Source organism: Spermophilus citellus (genome assembly GCF_964194105.1).
Source record: "Spermophilus citellus genome assembly, chromosome: 17".
NCBI classification, from domain to species: domain Eukaryota; kingdom Metazoa; phylum Chordata; class Mammalia; order Rodentia; family Sciuridae; genus Spermophilus; species Spermophilus citellus.
The window spans coordinates 78,638,558-78,656,378 of NC_138199.1; the positions used below are offsets into that span (position 1 = coordinate 78,638,558).

The 17,821-nt window shown below is 59.3% G+C and overlaps 1 protein-coding gene across 1 annotated transcript; it reads left to right on the forward strand.

Annotated features, from left to right (window-relative positions):
* The first annotated feature begins 964 nt into the window (after window positions 1–964).
* METRNL (meteorin like, glial cell differentiation regulator) lies at window positions 965–16,050 on the forward strand. Its single transcript, XM_081270081.1, has 4 exons — window positions 965–1,433; window positions 6,354–6,736; window positions 14,542–14,601; window positions 15,520–16,050. The coding sequence occupies exons 1-4, from the start codon at window positions 1,270–1,272 to the stop codon at window positions 15,837–15,839; spliced, it is 927 nt and encodes a 308-aa protein (XP_081126207.1). The 5' UTR covers window positions 965–1,269; the 3' UTR covers window positions 15,840–16,050.
* The last annotated feature ends 1,771 nt before the right edge of the window (window positions 16,051–17,821 follow it).

The following is a 17,821-nucleotide window of genomic DNA, read 5'->3' on the forward strand; positions in this document are numbered from 1 at the left end:
TAGGCCCCTGGCCCTTCCCCAGCACTGAGCTGCTTCTGATACACACTTGGAGCCAGGTATTTCTCAGTCCAGCAGACTCATAATTCCACCCTTTCCCACCCCTTTGTATAGTCACCATCCAATGAACTAGACTCCCAGATTCTCATCTGGGTCTCAACCTAGGAATTTTTTGGAGGGGTGGGTAATGTCTGGAGACAGTTTGGATGACCCAACGGGGGCAGAAAGGAGTGCTACTGACATCTAGAATAGGGGCCAGTTTGTTAAAATCCTGCAATGTACAGGATGGTCTCCTTTGTAAAGACAAACCTCGCCTTCCAGGTTGATGAAGCAGTACCAGAGGTGGACAGTGTTGGGTGTGGGCAGCAGCGCACAGCGCCAGGCGCAAGCAGAGGCTCCAGGTCCTCAGGGAGCCTTAGAAAGACTTTCTGGGGGCTGGACGCTTCAGAGTCCAGCACGCTGTACAGTGGAGTCAGGCCTGAAGCTGGGCCTCCCCGCCGGGTGGGCTGTAGGCCGGGACAGACTCGGAACCTCCGCCAAGCACAAATTCTGCGGAGGGTGAGGTGCCAAGAACTTCCCAGAGAGCCACCGGCTGGTGAGGAGCGAGGATGGGCCACAGCGCTTCCACCGTGGGGGGCTTAGGGGAGAGCGGTCGATCTCGGGTTCTCCCCGAACCCGCCTGGTGCAGGCGCAGACGCCCGCTGCGCCGTCCCATCCGGCAGGGCCTCCGTGCTCCGGCCGCGGCTCTTCTCCAAGACCTTCTCTACGTCCCTCGCCCATCCCACCACCGTCTGTGAGAACCAAGATGACTGCGCACTCACACGTCCGCAGCGTCCAGTCGGGCGCGCGGGACGCTGAGCTCCGAGCGCGCGCTCGGGGCGAGGTTCCGGCGCAGGCGGCGGCGCGGGTTGGGGACGCGGAGGTTGGGCAGGGGCGGGGCGGGCGGCCGGCCGGGGCGGGGTTCTGCGCGGAGGCGGGGCGGGGCGGGGCGCGGGATGGGCCCACCCCCCAGCTGAGCCGGGGCCGCGGGCTGCGGACTCGCCAACTCAGAGGATCTGGCGGCGGCGGCGGGCGCGCTTCTTAGCGCGAGGCTGCAGCGGCTCCTGCGGCGCGGCGGCCCAGGCGGGCCGGGATGGGCGGGCGGCCGAACAGGGGGCGCTGGAGGCGCGCGACGTGACCCTCCTGCACACGGAGCCCGCCCCTCCGGCCGCGCCCAGTCGAGGGTCTGCTGGGTGGGCGCGGACACGAAATCAGCGCCCACCCCGCTGGAGCATGCGGGGCGCGGCGCGGGTAACCGGGGGGCGCGCGGGGCAGCTGTGGCCGCGGCCCCCCGTCCCGGGCGCGGGCCCGCCCCCTCCGCTTCTGCTGCTTCTGGCGGTGCTGCTGGGCGGCGCGGGCGCGCAGTATTCCAGCGACCTGTGCAGCTGGAAGGGGAGGTGAGTCTCGCGGAGCGACCCCGGCCCATCCCGCCCGGATCTAGGTCCTCCGGTACCGTTGGCTCTGCTCCCGAGCTGGGACCAGCGCGGCGGGATCGGGGGCCGCTCTCCAGGCCGAGTTCGATGTCCCCATCCCTGTCCCCGGTTCCAGAACAAAAGAGCCCGAGGCGTCCAGGTCCCTGCCCCGAAGACGCCTGGGGAGTCACCTCCGCAACACCGCGGGGTCTGCCTAGGCCGGCCGCCCACTCGTCCCGGGCGCAGCGCTGGTCCTGAGTCCAGAGCTCAGCTCAGTGGGAGCCGGAGCGGGCGGGGTCCATGGTCGCGCCCTCCGGGTTCCTGCCCGTGGCGGGAGCTGTGCGCCCCAGGCCGGCAGGAGCCGGGCAAAGCGAGAAGGGATGGCCGGGTGCGGCGGTTTCGGGGACGGAACGAGACCCACGTTGACTGTAGTACGTCCGCTGGGCGACCAGCCGCAGGCGGACACCTGTGCGCCGGGCCGAGTATAACCCGGCAGAGCCCCCCGCCCGGCCCTGTGAAGGTCAGGCCGCCCTTGGCAACCGCGCGCCGGGCTCCGCGACCCCCCCTTCCCCCGTTCGCGGTGGCAGCCGAGGACTTTTTAGAAACCAAAGTGTGACATGCAGAAAGGGGTGCAGGTCACAACTGTGCGCGGGCGCGGTGCCTGGGAGCCGCAGCTACTCGGGAAGGACCCAGTGACGTGCCGGGCACCCAGGAGGTTCCTTGGGCTTAGTGGAGCTGGTTTTGTGCGGTGGAAGTTGACAATTCAGCAGTTTGTGAAGCGCGCTGCGCTAATGCGCATCTACTCTGCAGACGCTGTGGGTTGGGGCTACCCTTAGGTCTGGTGTCGAGGTCGGGCGCGCGCCCACCCAAGCTTGTAGTCCTTGGGCTGATAGTTAGACTCGAGCGGCAGACAGCTCATTCTGGGTGGGGGCGGTCACGGGTGATTTTTGTGAAGCCGTTTTTCCGAGAAGACTGGGTGTTGAGCTGGTGCGCCAGGTTCTGCGTCAGCAGGGCATGGCTGGTCATCTTGGACATTCACGGCATTTAGTTTTCTGAGGAAACCACAAAGACCACAATCAACTCCCCCTCCTGATGGGAAAGACTCCTGCCAAGGGGTTGGACTTGAAGATCAGCCCCTGGCTCCTGAGACCTCTGGGCACTGCCTACCTCACTGGTAGTTTTCTGCCTCCCTTTCAGTAGAAATCCCCCTGCCTGAGGGAGCTGAGATTGGGGCTGAGGGTGGCTGGAGCTTTGGGGGAGGGCTGGCCTCGGGAATGTTGGCGCCAGCACAGAGCTGGCCGGGAGCCTCTGATGCTGACTCTCTGGGACTGTCCTTTCTCTAGCCATAATAATCAAAATCCCTGCTCTCAGCCTCTTCTCGTGGATCAGTGCACCCCAGCTCAAGGCTTTGGGGTGTCCTGCTCCAGCAGATCAAAACCAGAAAACCCAGTCCCTGTCCCTGAGCTTGGGGTCCACTTGGAGCCAACTTCCTTCCCAGGTCCTCAGAGGACTGCATGTCTAGGGCTACAATTCCAAGCCGAGGGTGCCCAGAACTCCAGAGGTTTAGGTGTTTGCAGAAGGGGTAGGTGTGCTGTCCAGTGCAGGAGCAGGAACACTGCCTGGGCCCCTTGCCTTGTCTGCCAACATCCTCCTTGGACTCCCTTGATGGCACCTCTCCCAAAGTCTGAACCTAGCGAAGGACAGCTGAGGGACCCTTGGAGCTGCCGGAGAGGAGGCAGGGCCTGGAGCATAAATCAAGCTCCCTTGCCTTATAGCTGCTACCCCATTTATCAATACACTTCACACATCAGCTGACTCCTGTTGAAACCCAGGAGTCTGCTGGCTTTCTTGCTAACTCCATGGTTTGTGACCCTTTAGGAGCTGTTGGAACACAGCACAGGGCGGAGCAAGCAGGTGGATTCTGACCCCTGCTAGGAAGGGACACTGGCCACTCACATTGATGTGCTGGTGCTTCTGGGTATTTCTAAGCAATCAAATTAGAGATTTTGAAATCCTTCTTCCTGTATAGGAGGCAGGACCAGTGCCTCAATCTTTATCACCCAGGGACCATAAAGGTGAACCATGAACTTTCCCACTGGCGTCATGGGGTAGAGCAGGTGCAGCCACACCTGGGCTCTCTGGCAAGATGGGGAAGTGGAAGGCAGCCTTGGGGGCAGAACCTCTGACTTTGCCCATGATCCAGGACCAGTCTCACTCCAGCAACCACAACTGTCTTGTCCTGGTGACTTGAGGTTCGCCAGCTGTAGGTGCGAGTAGTTTGGGGCTGGCCACATACCAATTGCAGGCATGAGCTCAGCTTGCTTCAGCAGGTCCTCAGAAGTCTGCTGGATTTACCATCTTTTCCATAAAGGTGCCCACAGGCATGTCTACCTGGGTGATGCTTGCTGATTTTTTTAAATAAAAGCATTAATTCAGCTTAACTAATCTGATTAAATAGCCTTGCCAGTGTCACGATATGGACTTGATCCAATTCTGTGTGCACCCTGTGGTTTCATCACAGCAGTGCGGTGGAGTTTGCAGTTTTGCTTAGTGTGGCACCTGCATCTCTTGAAGATGGTAAAATGCCATCATCAATGACCATTAATAATGTATTCACTTGTGCAATTGTAGCAACCTTACATAGACCTTTTTTTTTCCATTTGCTGGGTGCTTGATATTTGGTTGTATGGCAGGAACCAACACAGTTGTTGGTCTACATGGGGGTCTTGCTGGATGTTTGGTTGTGGGGTAGGAACCAGGGTAGTCGTTTGTCTATGTGGGGGTCTTGAGCAATACCTGCTACTGGTTCCATGCTGAGCATCTACTTGGATTCCTGTTGACCTGATGTTTTAGAGAATGGAGAAGACACAGTCACTGGCCCTGGGATGGGTATAGATATGGCTAAGGGTGAGGAAATGGGCCCCTCATTTCCTGTGGGTCCATCTCTGTTTTACTTCCTTCTCATTAGATGGAGCCAGATGGACATCATGGGAAGCTCTTGCTTCAAGTGTAGGTGGGGTCAACAGCCTCCAGACTCAGGTCCTTCTGCCCTGGTACCGTGGTTGGACACTATCACCTTGAGGGTTCCCTCTGCTCTGCCTGAGTTGGGGTGGAAGGCAGGCTTCCCTGTTTCCCCCTGTGCAGAAGAGTACGGTGCTTCAGAGATTGGTGCTGGGCCTCTGCCCTCCCAACCCTCAGGGCCCTGAGATGGAAGCAGAGACATAGACTGGGCAGTTTATTGGGGAAAGAGAGTTGAGGATTGTGCCTGGACCCAGGGCAAGTGTCAGTGTCTTGATGCCAGAGACTGGAGACTGCACTAGGACAGCACTGACTGTGGCCAGGTGTGTCTGCCTTGCACCACTTGGTACAGTTTCCACACAACTCTGTGACTGTGCCCATCTCTCCATTGGTGTCAGAGGAGCTTGTGTGAGTTTTAGTTTGCTCTGCGTGTATGACCCAGGCAGGCTGCTCATGACCCAGGGCCTTGTGGGGGTGGGCAGTGGGCCAGAGGTTTCACCCTTGGTGCTTCCTTCTGATGTAGTCTGCAGAGTGACTCTGTGGCCTCAGCCTGCAGCCAGCCATCATAGCAAAAGCGAGGTTCAGGGGCCCCATGCCTGAGTCACCCGGCAGTAAATGGGAACTGTGTGGTGCCCTCTCTCCTCTACAGAGTGTTCATAACCTGCTGGGGCCAGGGCTCTGGAGTTAGCACTGCTCATTTCACATAAAAATCCTAAGAATGTGGGCAAACCTGTCTGAGATCTGATCAGAACCAAATTTCCAGTAATAAGACACTTATCTGAAGTCGTCGGCTCAGTCCCAGGTCTGCTGGTGCCCATGACGTCACCGTCAGCGAGGAGCTGGCATTTACATGAAAGTTCTGGGCTGCTGAACCATGGTTTGGTTGCTTTGATTTCTCAAGGCCTGCCTGATGAGAGCAGCACCTTCCTCATCTTCCTGTTGAGCCCTGGGGGTGTGCGGCCTGGTTACCTTCGGTCCTTTCACCTCCCTCTCCACCCCCAGGTTATTCCCTTGCTCTTTAGTGACAACTGAACTTGCTTTTAGAAGTGATGGGCCATGCAGGTACCCCAGGCTGCCCAGTGAATGAAAGGAGAGTGGACTGTCACCTTGGAGGATGCACAGCGAGGCTGCCCAGTGCAGCAGAGCCTGCGCGGCAGAGGTGGAGTCATCCCATTGTCAACCTCCTAGCTGGCTGAGAGCTGTCCTCTGGAGCATGTTGTCATAGGTGCTGCCACCTCTGTACCTGTGTGAGCCTCGCTTTCCACCCAGTGGGGCTCTGCCTTGTCTTTCCACTGAGGTCCAGGCCCTCCTGGGGTGATTGGAACTCTGGTTGGTGACAGTGTTTCCTGGATGTTTCGGAACCACCAAGCCCTCTGCAGTTCTCACTTCCCAGGAGCCCCTGGTCTCCCTGGCTTAGGGACCTGGCTGAGACTCCATCTGAAGGCTACAGATGCTGAGCCTGGAGGGCGGGGCCAGGGTCTGGGCACCTGGATGCCTGTGCTCCTCAGTGCTACGTCAACCTGCCTTGACTCTTGGAGCAGGCCCTCTGGAGGGAGCCTGTGGGGAGGCTAGTAGAGGTGGCTTGCTGGCTTCTGCCGCTCCCTGAAGGGGAGGTGGGCACTGAGGCAGGCAGTGGGCTGGATGGCAGCAGTTGTGGAGGGGTTGTGGTTGTGGAGGGCTATCTCACACACTCTTCGGGGACGTGCAGGGGTGGAGCCTCCTGATAGGTGTGCCAGGGTGGGGCTTACACTCTCCTGACAGGCGTGCAGGGGCAGTGCCTGCACTTCTGGTGGGTGGGGTGTGTGGACAGGGTGGGGCCTCACAGGCTCTCGGGGCCGGGGTGCGGCCTCCCCCTGGGCTCTGACTGATTCTACTCATCTTCTGCAGCGGGCTGACCCATGAGGCTCACAGGAAGGAAGTGGAGCAGGTGTATCTGCGCTGCGCAGCCGGCTCCGTGGAGTGGATGTACCCAACTGGGGCACTGATTGTCAACCTGCGGCCCAACACCTTTTCGCCCTCCCGAGGGCTGACTGTGTGCATCAAGCCCTTCAGTGGCTCCTCTGGGGCCAACATCTATCTGGAGAGAACTGGAGAACTGAGGCTGCTGGTGCAGGATGGGAGCAGCCATGCCGGACAGGTGCAATGCTTCAGCCTGGAGCAGGGTGGCCTGTTTGTGGAGGCCACACCCCAGCAGAACATCAGCAGGAGGACCACGGGTTTCCAGTATGAGCTGACAAGCGGGCGCAGGGGGCTGGGCCACACACTCTCTGGTGAGTAGACTAGGGGATGGGGGTTGGCGGCGGGGGTGGGGGGTGCTTACTGTGTTGCCAGACGCCCGATATTCTCCATGGCTCCCCTGTGAAGACACTAGGGGTCGTGACCTGGAGTGGCACACCTGCCAGGCCATGTTTGTCTGGAGAGCCCTTTGAGTCCCCTGTACACAGGCCCTCATTGGGGAGCAAGGGGGGTGTTGGACCTCAAAACCAAACTACCTTTGAAATGCAGCCTTCCACCCACAACCCCTTGAGATGCCGCAGCTGGGGACCTTGGTGTTCCTGACCTGGTGGAGCAGTGCATGTTTGACCAGGGTGGCTTGGGGTGCAGATTCCAAATCCACTGGGTCTGAAGCATTTGAAGAGGGGCCATGCTTTTGCACGGCCCCGTGAGCTGGTCCTGGTCTTGGTGTCTGCAGCAGGAGCAGGTGTTGGGCTTGGGTGAGGACTTGGTGGTGACTCATGGCCCGGAGGAGGGGTGGTCCTGCATCCATCAGTTCTGGGACAGTGGCTGCTCTGCTCTGCAGGACAGATGCAGAATTCTGAAGGGGCTCTGGCTGGCCGTGAGACCCCCATCACCCATGGGAGTGCCTGAGGGGCCTCAAGAGGCACGCCTAGGGAGGACTCCTCCCTGGATGGTGTGGCAGCCTCAGGCACCAGTGCAGTGTCCCCTTTGGACAGTGTCTGACAGCATGAGAACCTGGAGAGGTCCTGACAGAAAGTCTCTTTGAGGCCAGCTGGGCCCAGCATGGCGCCAGCAGACTGTGTGTGCTGTGTGAGGGCCATGGGCTCTGCCTTGGGGTTTTTCCCGCCTGGAGGTATGCAGACTTTCCTGACCTGGGGGTTGTGGACAGTGCTGGTCTCTAGACAGCCCTGCAAGTGGGCACAGAGGAGATGTCCTCAGATCCTGCAGCTGCAGGGCAGGTTCCAGCCCGTGGGCTGTGAGCAGGCAGTTCCCCTTTCCTGGGCCAGTGATTATGGAGGATGGGAGGGCCAGGGGAGGGGATGCCACACTCTGGGGCCCTGGAGGTAAACTTGCCATGAAAATAACACCTGGGGCACTCTGAACACGTGAAGTGGTGGTCCAGGTAGGAAGACCTGTGAGTGTCCCTTGTGTGATGAAAATGTGGACTGGCCTCAAGGACATTCTGCTGGGCTCATGTTTCCTGTGGCCGAGTTCTGCCCTGGTACAGGATGTGTCTCAGCAGCTTTGGGTGTGTTGCCGTCTGTGCACACCTGACCACTCACATTTGCACACATAGCACACACAGTCTGCCGGTGCCATGCTGGGCCCAACTGGTAAGCTGGGATGGTGGCAGAGCCTGGGAGCTGCCCCCTACTCTCCTGTTGTTGCCCCATCCTTCCCTCTGCCCATGCGTTCAGGCCAGGGCTTATGGCCTGTGGGGTTGGTTGCACTGCCTGGGTTCCCACGGGGTCACTGGGGGGGGGCAGTGGCTCTGGCACAGGCACCTGCTCTCAGGCCTGAGCTTGGCCTCCAGGCATCTCCTGCATGGTGGGGTCCCATGCAGGACAGTGGCTCCATGCCCAGGGCTTTGCTCTGTTTTGAGAGTCAGGTGCTTGGGGTTCCCTTGCTATCCTGTAGCATACACTCTTCTGGCCCCGGGGTATCTGTCGAAGTCGGGCCTGCAGTGACTTGAGTGCCCTATGGATGGCAAGAAGCTGGTCAGAGGCAGCACATCCATGCAGCTGCCACCAGGACTTGCGATGAGGACCCAGGCTCTGCTGCACTGGGGCCCTAGGGGCTGGAACCCAATCCTGGCATTCCCAGAAATGGTCAGAGGTGCCATGTTCCAGTGATGGGCTCTGGCAGGGGGTACAGGGCAGCTGATGGACTCTTCTCCTGGGGTGTTTGGCTTGTATCAGGGGATGGGAGCTGCTCAGCGGTTAATGCTGGGGGAATGGGTACGTAATGTGGAATGTTGGTGTCAGCCATTTGGCAGCAGTGTTGTCCTCCCCAGAGGGCCAGCTCCAAGCTTTCTCTGGCCAGCACCAGCATCTTCTGTTCTGGCTGTGGCTGCGGCCACGGAAGACTGCTAGAAGCTGGGGCCCGGGCAGCCGCGGAGCACCTAGGGCCAGCCCAGGTGGTTGTGCTGGAGGCAGAGGAACTCACAGTGAATTGGAGTTCTGGTTTGTACTGGGAGCAGAGGTGCTGTGAGCCAGAACCTGCTCAAGTGTGTGTGCACTTGTGAGTCTCACTCCATCCCGCCAGTCCATCCATGTTGCAAAATCAGCTTCTGAGACACTAGGAGTCAAGAAGACCAGAGCAGAGGTGCAGGCTGCTCCTCCAGGGTTACAAAAAGGGGGTCAGGCAGTGGATGGGACACACTCAGGCCCTGGGACACACTCCTCCAGGGGTATAGAATGGGGATCAGGCAGCGGATGACCTCAGCCCTGGGACACACTCCTCCAGGGGTATAGAATGGGGATCAGGCAGCAGATGACTCTAGCCCTGGGACACACTCCTCCAGGGGTATAGAATGGGGATCAGGCAGCGGATGACCTCAGCCCTGGGACGCACTCCTCCAGGGGTATAGAATGGGGATCAGGCAGCAGATGACTCTAGCCCTGGGACACACTCCTCCAGGGGTATAGAATGGGGATCAGGCAGCAGATGACTCTAGCCCTGGGACGCACTCCTCCAGGGGTATAGAATGGGGATCAGGCAGCGGATGACCTCAGCCCTGGGACGCACTCCTCCAGGGGTATAGAATGGGGATCAGGCAGCAGATGACTCTAGCCCTGGGACGCACTCCTCCAGGGGTATAGAATGGGGATCAGGCAGCAGATGACTCTAGCCCTGGGACACACTCCTCCAGGGGTATAGAATGGGGATCAGGCAGCGGATGACCTCAGCCCTGGGACGCACTCCTCCAGGGGTATAGAATGGGGATCAGGCAGCAGATGACTCTAGCCCTGGGACACACTCCTCCAGGGGTATAGAATGGGGATCAGGCAGCAGATGACTCTAGCCCTGGGACACACTCCTCCAGGGGTATAGAATGGGGATCAGGCAGCAGATGACTCTAGCCCTGGGACACACTCCTCCAGGGGTATAGAATGGGGATCAGGCAGCGGATGGGACACACTCAGGCCCTGGGACACACTCCTCCAGGGGTATAGAATGGGGATCAGGCAGCGGATGACCTCAGCCCTGGGACACACTCCTCCAGGGGTAGAGAATGGGGATCAGGCAGCGGATGACCTCAGCCCTGGGACACACTCCTCCAGGGGTATAGAATGGGGATCAGGCAGCGGATGGGACACACTCAGGCCCTGGGACACACTCCTCCAGGGGTATAGAATGGGGATCAGGCAGCAGATGACTCTAGCCCTGGGGCGCACTCCTCCAGGGGTAGAGAATGGGGATCAGGCAGCAGATGACTCTAGCCCTGGGACACACTCCTCCAGGGGTATAGAATGGGGATCAGGCAGCAGATGACTCTAGCCCTGGGACGCACTCCTCCAGGGGTAGAGAATGGGGATCAGGCAGTGGATGACCTCAGCCCTGGGACGCACTCCTCCAGGGGTATAGAATGGGGATCAGGCAGCAGATGACTCTAGCCCTGGGGCGCACTCCTCCAGGGGTAGAGAATGGGGATCAGGCAGCAGATGACTCTAGCCCTGGGACACACTCCTCCAGGGGTATAGAATGGGGATCAGGCAGCAGATGACTCTAGCCCTGGGACACACTTCTCCAGGGATGTAGTATGGGGATCAGGTATTGGATGATGCTTGCTCCAGGGGACATTCCTCCAAGGATATAGAATGGGGATCAGGCAGCAGATGACCTCAGCCCTGGGACACACTTCTCCAGGGATGTAGTATGGGGGTCAGGTATTGGATGATGCTTGCTCCAGGGGACATTCCTCCAAGGATATAGAACGGGGGTCGGGCAGCAGATGACTCTAGCCCTGGGGCGCACTCCTCCAGGGGTAGAGAATGGGGATCAGGCAGCAGATGACTCTAGCCCTGGGACGCACTCCTCCAGGGGTATAGAATGGGGATCAGGCAGCAGATGACTCTAGCCCTGGGGCGCACTCCTCCAGGGGTAGAGAATGGGGATCAGGCAGCAGATGACTCTAGCCCTGGGACACACTCCTCCAGGGGTATAGAATGGGGATCAGGCAGCAGATGACTCTAGCCCTGGGACACACTTCTCCAGGGATGTAGTATGGGGATCAGGTATTGGATGATGCTTGCTCCAGGGGACATTCCTCCAAGGATATAGAATGGGGATCAGGCAGCAGATGACCTCAGCCCTGGGACACACTTCTCCAGGGATGTAGTATGGGGGTCAGGTATTGGATGATGCTTGCTCCAGGGGACATTCCTCCAAGGATATAGAACGGGGGTCGGGCAGCAGATGACTCTAGCCCTGGGGGACACTCCTCCAGGGGTGTGGGACAGGGTCAAGCAGCAGGTGAACCCAGTCCCAGCACCTGCTCACCCTGTGCCCTCCACCTTCATGGGGTTTGCCAGAGCTTGAACAGCAGCACCACCTCTGACACAGGGAATCGGACAGGATCCAGAGGTGTAGATGGCCACAGGGCTGTTTTCCAGTATACCTCCAGGCCAAGGGATGGGCAGGAGCTGTCTGGGGCTGCCCTCCAGGGCCTAGCTGCCTGGGGAAACAGACATCACTCTGGATGGGGCCGAGGGGTTGGCCGGTGAGGGTTGGGGTGCCATCTGGTTCCAAGGAGTAGGTGCAGCGGGTGACATATCTCAAATTGATGGATCTCTAGGTAACAGATCTCAAGGTGACATATCCGGTGCTAGCAGGCTCCACCAACTTGTGCTCTGGGAGTTGGGGCTCTGGAGAGGCCCAGGGCAGGTGTCCAGGGAGGAGGTGCAGGACACTGATGCTGGTGTTGGGTGTGGAAGTCACTGCCCAGGCGGTTCAGGGGTTAGGCCTATAGCCTTTGGGTCAGTTTCCCACCCCCTTGAAAGCCTGTCCTGCTTGCTAAGCCTGAGTCACCAGCCTGACTTGCCTGAACCTCCACTGCTGAGGCTCCCCAGGAGCTTTAGAGTCTGGGGGTGCCTTGATGGGTGTGTGCATGGCCAGCAAAGTCTGGAGGTGGAAAAGATATCTCACTGCTTCCTGGAAACAGAAGAGATGGCTCATTTTTTTCTGAAGCTCCTGTCTCTCTGGCCTCAGTGGCTTCCTCGGGCCACTGATGACCCTGAGGTCACTTTTCATCTTAACTGGTTCCTGGCCTGGGGGCAGGGCATGGCCCCCACCTGCTTCTTCACCAGGAAGAGAGGGGAAGGAGGGACTCAAGCTGGAGGGACAGGTGAGGCCTCCACCCAGGATCCTCCTTGTGTCCTAGAGGTGCTGGCTGATCTCAACCTCAGCCTCAGTCCTCCGGGTCCTCCCCATACCCTGTCCACACCCTGTGCACACCTTGTTCACTTGGTTGAAGGCCATGCTCACTGTCATCGGCTGTCCTGGATCCCCCAGTGTTTCCTCCTGAGGGCTCCCTCTGGACCTGTGCACGCACAGCAGCTGTCCTGGGGAGCAGTCCTGCCTGCTAGCCGCCAGCTCCACTTGTCCAGGACTCTCCCCTGAGCCAGCTGCTCCTGCCCTCACCCTCTGCTGTCCCCCACAGCACCTGCTGGCCTGCTGGACCCACCCTGCTCCCCAGGTGTCCCTGTCCTGCCTGATGCTATTCCCTCCTCCTCTGGTTCATTTGATGTACTCCTGAGCATCTCCAAAGCATCCACACCCATGTTCTCTCAGAAGCTTGTGCTGGGTCCATGAGCACATTTCAGGGCCTCCCTGAGCCCGACTCTGACTGACAGCTGTTTCCAGATCTCTGTCCTCAGAGTCCACACTGTCTTTTCCATGAAGTTGAACTGCACTCTGCAAAGCTCAGAGTGAGAAGCAGATGCTTCCAGGGTGGGGTTTGGGACCTCAGCCAACAATGGCTCTGGGTGGGTCTGGGGACAATGACTGCCCTTGGGGTCCCTACACCTTCTGCTGGAGGCTGGGTGTGAGCCAGAGCAGCTCCAGTGAGGGGAGGGTCTCCAGGCTTTTCCCCTAGCTGTTGGTGGAGGTCACAGGTGTGTGCCTCATGGGCAGAGGGATGTGTGTAGACTTGGTGACACTGAAGGCACAGGTCTGAGGTCCTGTGTCCGTGTGTGGCCAGGGCCTGTCAGCTCCTCTGCAGCACAAGGTGTTTGTCAGGGGCTGCCTGGGCTGAGCCCCAGGGGGCAGCAGTGAGGGCCGAGGGAATGTCACAGGTGCCCTCGGCTGGCTGGGAATGGGGTGGTCATCTGAGGGGTGAGCATCTCAGGTTCTGGAGCCCTAGCAGCCGCCATTCCCTGTCAGCAGAAGGCTCTGGAGTTCGGGGGTGTGGTGGGAAGATGCCCATCCTTTGAAGGGCTGGGCAGTGGGGAGGCACCAGCAGGTGGTTCTTGTTTGTGGTTCTGCTTTTCCTGATAACTCAGTAGAAGCAAAAGTGCTACAGGTGATGGGTGGGCTGGTGAGTTAGTGGCTGCTGAGCATTAGAGGTGCCCAGCCCATGCTGTTGGCACAGGGCAGGGAGGCCAGTGCTTCAGACTCACCCTCTCCATGCCCGCCAGCCTTGCCTCCCATCTGATGACGTGAGTGACTCCAAGGCTCCATGTACCTTCTGGTTCCAGAAGGCCCCTCTGCACTCTTGCTGGCCTGAGAGTGCTTGGCCAGTCGTCAAGAGCTGACGTTTGCTGCCCATCCCTGGGAGACACTGGCTGGAGGGGGTCAGTGCAGCCTCTAGTCAGGTGATGGCTCAGCCTGGCTCAGGTGGACAGCCTGGCCAGGTGGACAGGGTGGTACCAGGTGTGCCTGGACCTTAGCTTCCCCAGGACCCAGGATTCCCAAGCCTCACAGTGCAGACTGGTGGAGGGGAATCCTCTCGCTGAGGTCTCACACCTCCACACTGGAGTGTGTGTGTGGACGCCCAGGATTGCTGGGGCCGGCCCCGAGTTTCTGTTTGACGTTTGGGGAACTGGGGCAAAGGGCAGGGTGCAGGCCACCCTGGAAGTGTGTTGCGTAAGTTGTTTGGCCAGGGAGGCTTAGCCTGAGGAGGCTGTAGCCTCTAGGTTCTTGGAGGGAGCTAGGCCCCAGGGTTCTGGGGCCATGGGGGTCCTGTGGGCTTGGCTCAGTTTAAAAGGTGTTTGCACCTTTGTCCCAGGGACCAGGTGGGGTCTGGTGAAGGGGCTGAGCTGATGGCCCCCACCCCAGGCCTTGTGCCTGCACAGGTGCTGCCTCCTGCCCTGCCTCACTCGTCACCTTTATAGATCCTTGGCCTCGTCAGTCTTTCTAGTCAGCATCTGGGTCCTGTGGGACTGGCCCGGCCCTTTGGGCTGTGGCTGGAGATTGGTCTAGGGAAGGGGTATCTCCATGCTGCAAGGAGGTACCTGCTCGTGAGGCACCCTGGTGTTTTGGGGTATGCTGTGGAGGCTGGGGTGGGTGTGGATGCCCAGGGGCAGGGGCTCAGCTTGGCTTGGGTCAGCTTTGCATTTGTGGTGGGTGCATGAGAGTGGTCACCATGGAGTCCTTGCTCCTCTGGCACAACAGTGCCAGCAAGGCACATGGCAGTTGGCACACGCCCTGGTTCTATACAAGATTGACATGTCTTGCGAGGTGAGTCTGATGGCAACGTGTGCCATCATGCGCAGCCGGGCATCTGCCTCTGACATGTTGGAGGTGGGGAGGGCTTGTGGCTCACCAGAATTTCTGACCACAGAGGGCAGGGGCCAGGGCCTGCCAGGCTATATGCTGATCTGTTCTCTCCCCTCAGCCCCGTGCCGCCCATGCAGTGACACCGAAGTGCTCCTGGCTGTTTGCACTAGTGACTTTGGTGAGTGTCTCCTCTCAGGTCTCTTATGCTTGGTCCCTCTGGCATGGGTCCCCTGGGCCCAGGATCAAGAGCCTTTCAAAGTGGGCAGTGCTCCCTCTTGGGTCTGCAGAAGGACTGGATATGGTTTCCCCAGGGGTGGTGGAATAGGTGCTCTTCTGTGCCCACCGCATGAAGACTTCACTCACGTGTGCATACTCTCACCCTCCCATGTACACACATGCACACCCACACTGAGAGCTGGGGTGGACATTCTGGGTGACTGTCAATCATCGTCCTGTTTTGTACCTGAGCTCACTGCTCCCTGGGGACTCTGAAGTCCTGCAGTTCCCAGGGGCTCTTGCAGTGTTCTCTGAATACCATGCAATGGGCAGCCTGACCCTGTGATGGCCACCACCGCCAAGCCCCATCTGTTCTTCATCCAAGTTCCCCGATAGCTGGGGCTCCTGGGCCCTGGAGGGCCCAGGGCTGTGGTCTGAGGGATGCAGGCCCCTTGCATGTGGTGTCAGGGGCTGGGTCCCTGGTGTGGTGCTTGCTGGCCAGCTGCTGTGGTGGTAGGCACGTGAAGCCAGCCCAGCTGGCCCTGTCCCCGGGCTCCCTCCCTGAGCTCTGATCATGTCACTGCCCTGCTCTCCAGGACCAGGATTGGGGCTGGGCGGGCTGACAGGGGCCCTGGTACAGCCCCCATACTGCCCTGATGTGCCCCCTTGCAGAGCATGTATGTGTGCTTGTCAGGCCTGCAGCAGAAAGAGCACCTTTGTCTCACAGTGCCAGCATCAGGGACAGCCCCTGGCAACTTTCTACCATTACACTTGAGCTTTTTAAGGGCATTTCTAAATGGCAGGGTTCAGGTATAGCTCTGGTTCTGATGCCCATCACAGTGCTACTGGACCCGCTGACCTGTGTCTCCTTCCTCCACAGTCGTCCGAGGCTCCATCCAGGACGTCACCCACGTGCCAGAGCGGCAGGAGTCAGTCATCCATCTGCGGGTGAGCAGGCTCTATCGGCAGAAGAGCAGGGTCTTTCAGCCAGCGCCTGAGGGCCATGGCCACTGGCAGGGCCGCATCCTGACGCTGCTGGAGTGTGGTGTGCGGCCAGGGCATGGGGACTTCCTCTTTACTGGCCACATGCACTTCGGGGAGGCCCAGCTGGGCTGTGCCCCACGCTTCAGTGACTTCCGAAGGACGTATAGGGATGCAGAAGAGAGGGGCCTGAACCCCTGTGAAATTGGCATGGAGTGACTGTGGGTGCTGCTACCTGTCCTGTGTCCTGCTACTGGGGCTGTGTGTGCTCCAGCCTTGGGGTAGGCCATGCTGTGGAGTGCAGGCCGGGGGCACAGGTCCCAGCCAAGGACACCCTGACCTGGAAATGCTGTAAAATGCAAACTAAGTTATTATATATATATTTTTTAAAAGAAATGTTCATGAGAAACAAACTCCCATGTTTAGAGATGCCTTGGTGTGCGGTTTAATGTTGTTTTCGCGTCAGCTGAAGCCATCGCAGCCCAGGATGGTCAGCGAGACTTCACAGGAACCCGCAGACACCAGAGGTGGCGTTCTTGCCACAAATGCATGGTCTTCTCTGCCTCTTGTTTGGCTTTCTGAAGACTGAGCTTTGCGGCCTGACCCTTCTTGGGTTGAGACTGTCTGTATCTGTTCCAGAGAATGAGACTAGGCTCTGACGTCACGAGGGCTGCTCGCGTCTGAGGGTGCCGTTTGGCAACTTGTTACCGCTCCTTGCCGGCGCACCCACCTCAGCACCTGCCCCTGCCCTTCCAAGCCTTGGTCTTTGACCCCATCTTCCCCCAGATGCCTGAGCTCACAGCCAGTCTCCACACACTCAGGGCTGCCCTGAATAGGCCTGGTGGCCCATGATTCAGAGCTTGAGAGTTTCTGTGACTCCATAATAAGTCCCCACCAGGCTGGGGGCTCATTCTCAGTGTGGGGGGTGGGCAGGGCTACATTCCCTTGGGAGGCTCTCCCTGGCTTTGCAGCCACAGGTGTCCCCTGGCTGCTTCCCTGAAACATAGCCTCTCCCCTTCCATGGAGAGTGACACTGGCTGGATTGGGGCCATCAGGTGACTTCATCTTACGTGATACATCTACAAAGATCCTATTTTCAACCCAGGTCACATTCAGAGGTGACTGATGGACGTGGAGCTTGTTAGGGAGAACATTCACTCCACCAGGGGACACAGTGGTGACAAGTAACGAGGCCCCACCTCACATTCTCCTTCCTGCATCAGGTGGTTCCTCGGGTGTGAGCTGGCACAGGTCACAAGCAGCAGCAGGTCCCCAGGGGCAAGGACATGAAGCAACAGTGCTCGTGCCAGCCCTGGCCTACTGTGGTAGTGACTGGCGTTTTGCCAGCAGGACAGGTCACAGCACAGAAGTGCTGGCCCAGCAAGAGGGCTGAACCCTGCTGGCTGCTGCTTCCAGGATCCTGGGGAGCAGGAATGGCGGGTTTGGTGGCCTCCTGTCACTGTAGGAGGATGGGGTCAGGCCTGGGAGGCTGTGCCAGGGCAGTTCTTACAAGATCTAGGGCAGTGCAGAGCTTTGAACAGGCAGGGAAGCATCCTCCTGGGGTAGGACTGGCCCATGGGAGGTGTCAGCCCCCCAGGGCCCAGCTCCCAGTTCCTGCAGATGGGAGTAGGTGGGGCCTGGGGCCTGTGCCTGGGAGACCTCTGTTCCATGTCCTGGGCAGCTTCGTGAAGGAGGAGCCAGCCAGCTGGTCCATGTTCCTGGAGAGACACCTCCACTTCTGACCTGAGGCCCTGTCCCTTGACAACAGAGGCTGCCCTCCTCCCAGGCCTGTCCTGGGAGAGGAGACTAGGCACCACAGGGTCTCCAGAGGGGCCTCCAGGTGGACCCAGGGTGGCCTCTGCCTGTAGTCTCCATACCCCAGGGTGGGCTGCCTCTCTGGGGACCCACGAAGCCCTTGCAGCCATGTCACATGGGAAGGAGGGTGGAAGCAGCTCCAAGGCTCTGACCAGGGGTTGAAGGGAGCCCTGAGGGAGGCCCCTGTGTGCTGGCCACTGGTGCCCCAAGCCCTACCTTCCCTCTGGCCAAGCTGCAAATCCCTCCCTCCCTGGTCTCCCTACACACCCCTCCCCTAAACCCATCACTCCTGCACTGTCCCCTCCCCACACCCCTGTCACCCCTGCACTGTCCCCTCTCTGCTGTCCCCTCCCACATGCCCCTATCACCACTGCACTATTCCCTTT

Coding starts and splice junctions, on each gene's coding strand:
- METRNL (XM_081270081.1), top strand. CDS start 1,270: ATGCGGGGCGCGGCGCGGGTAACCGGGGGGCGCGCGGGGCAGCTGTGG. Junction 1,434..6,353: donor CTGTGCAGCTGGAAGGGGAG/GTGAGTCTCGCG, acceptor CATCTTCTGCAG/CGGGCTGACCCATGAGGCTC. Junction 6,737..14,541: donor GCTGGGCCACACACTCTCTG/GTGAGTAGACTA, acceptor CTCTCCCCTCAG/CCCCGTGCCGCCCATGCAGT.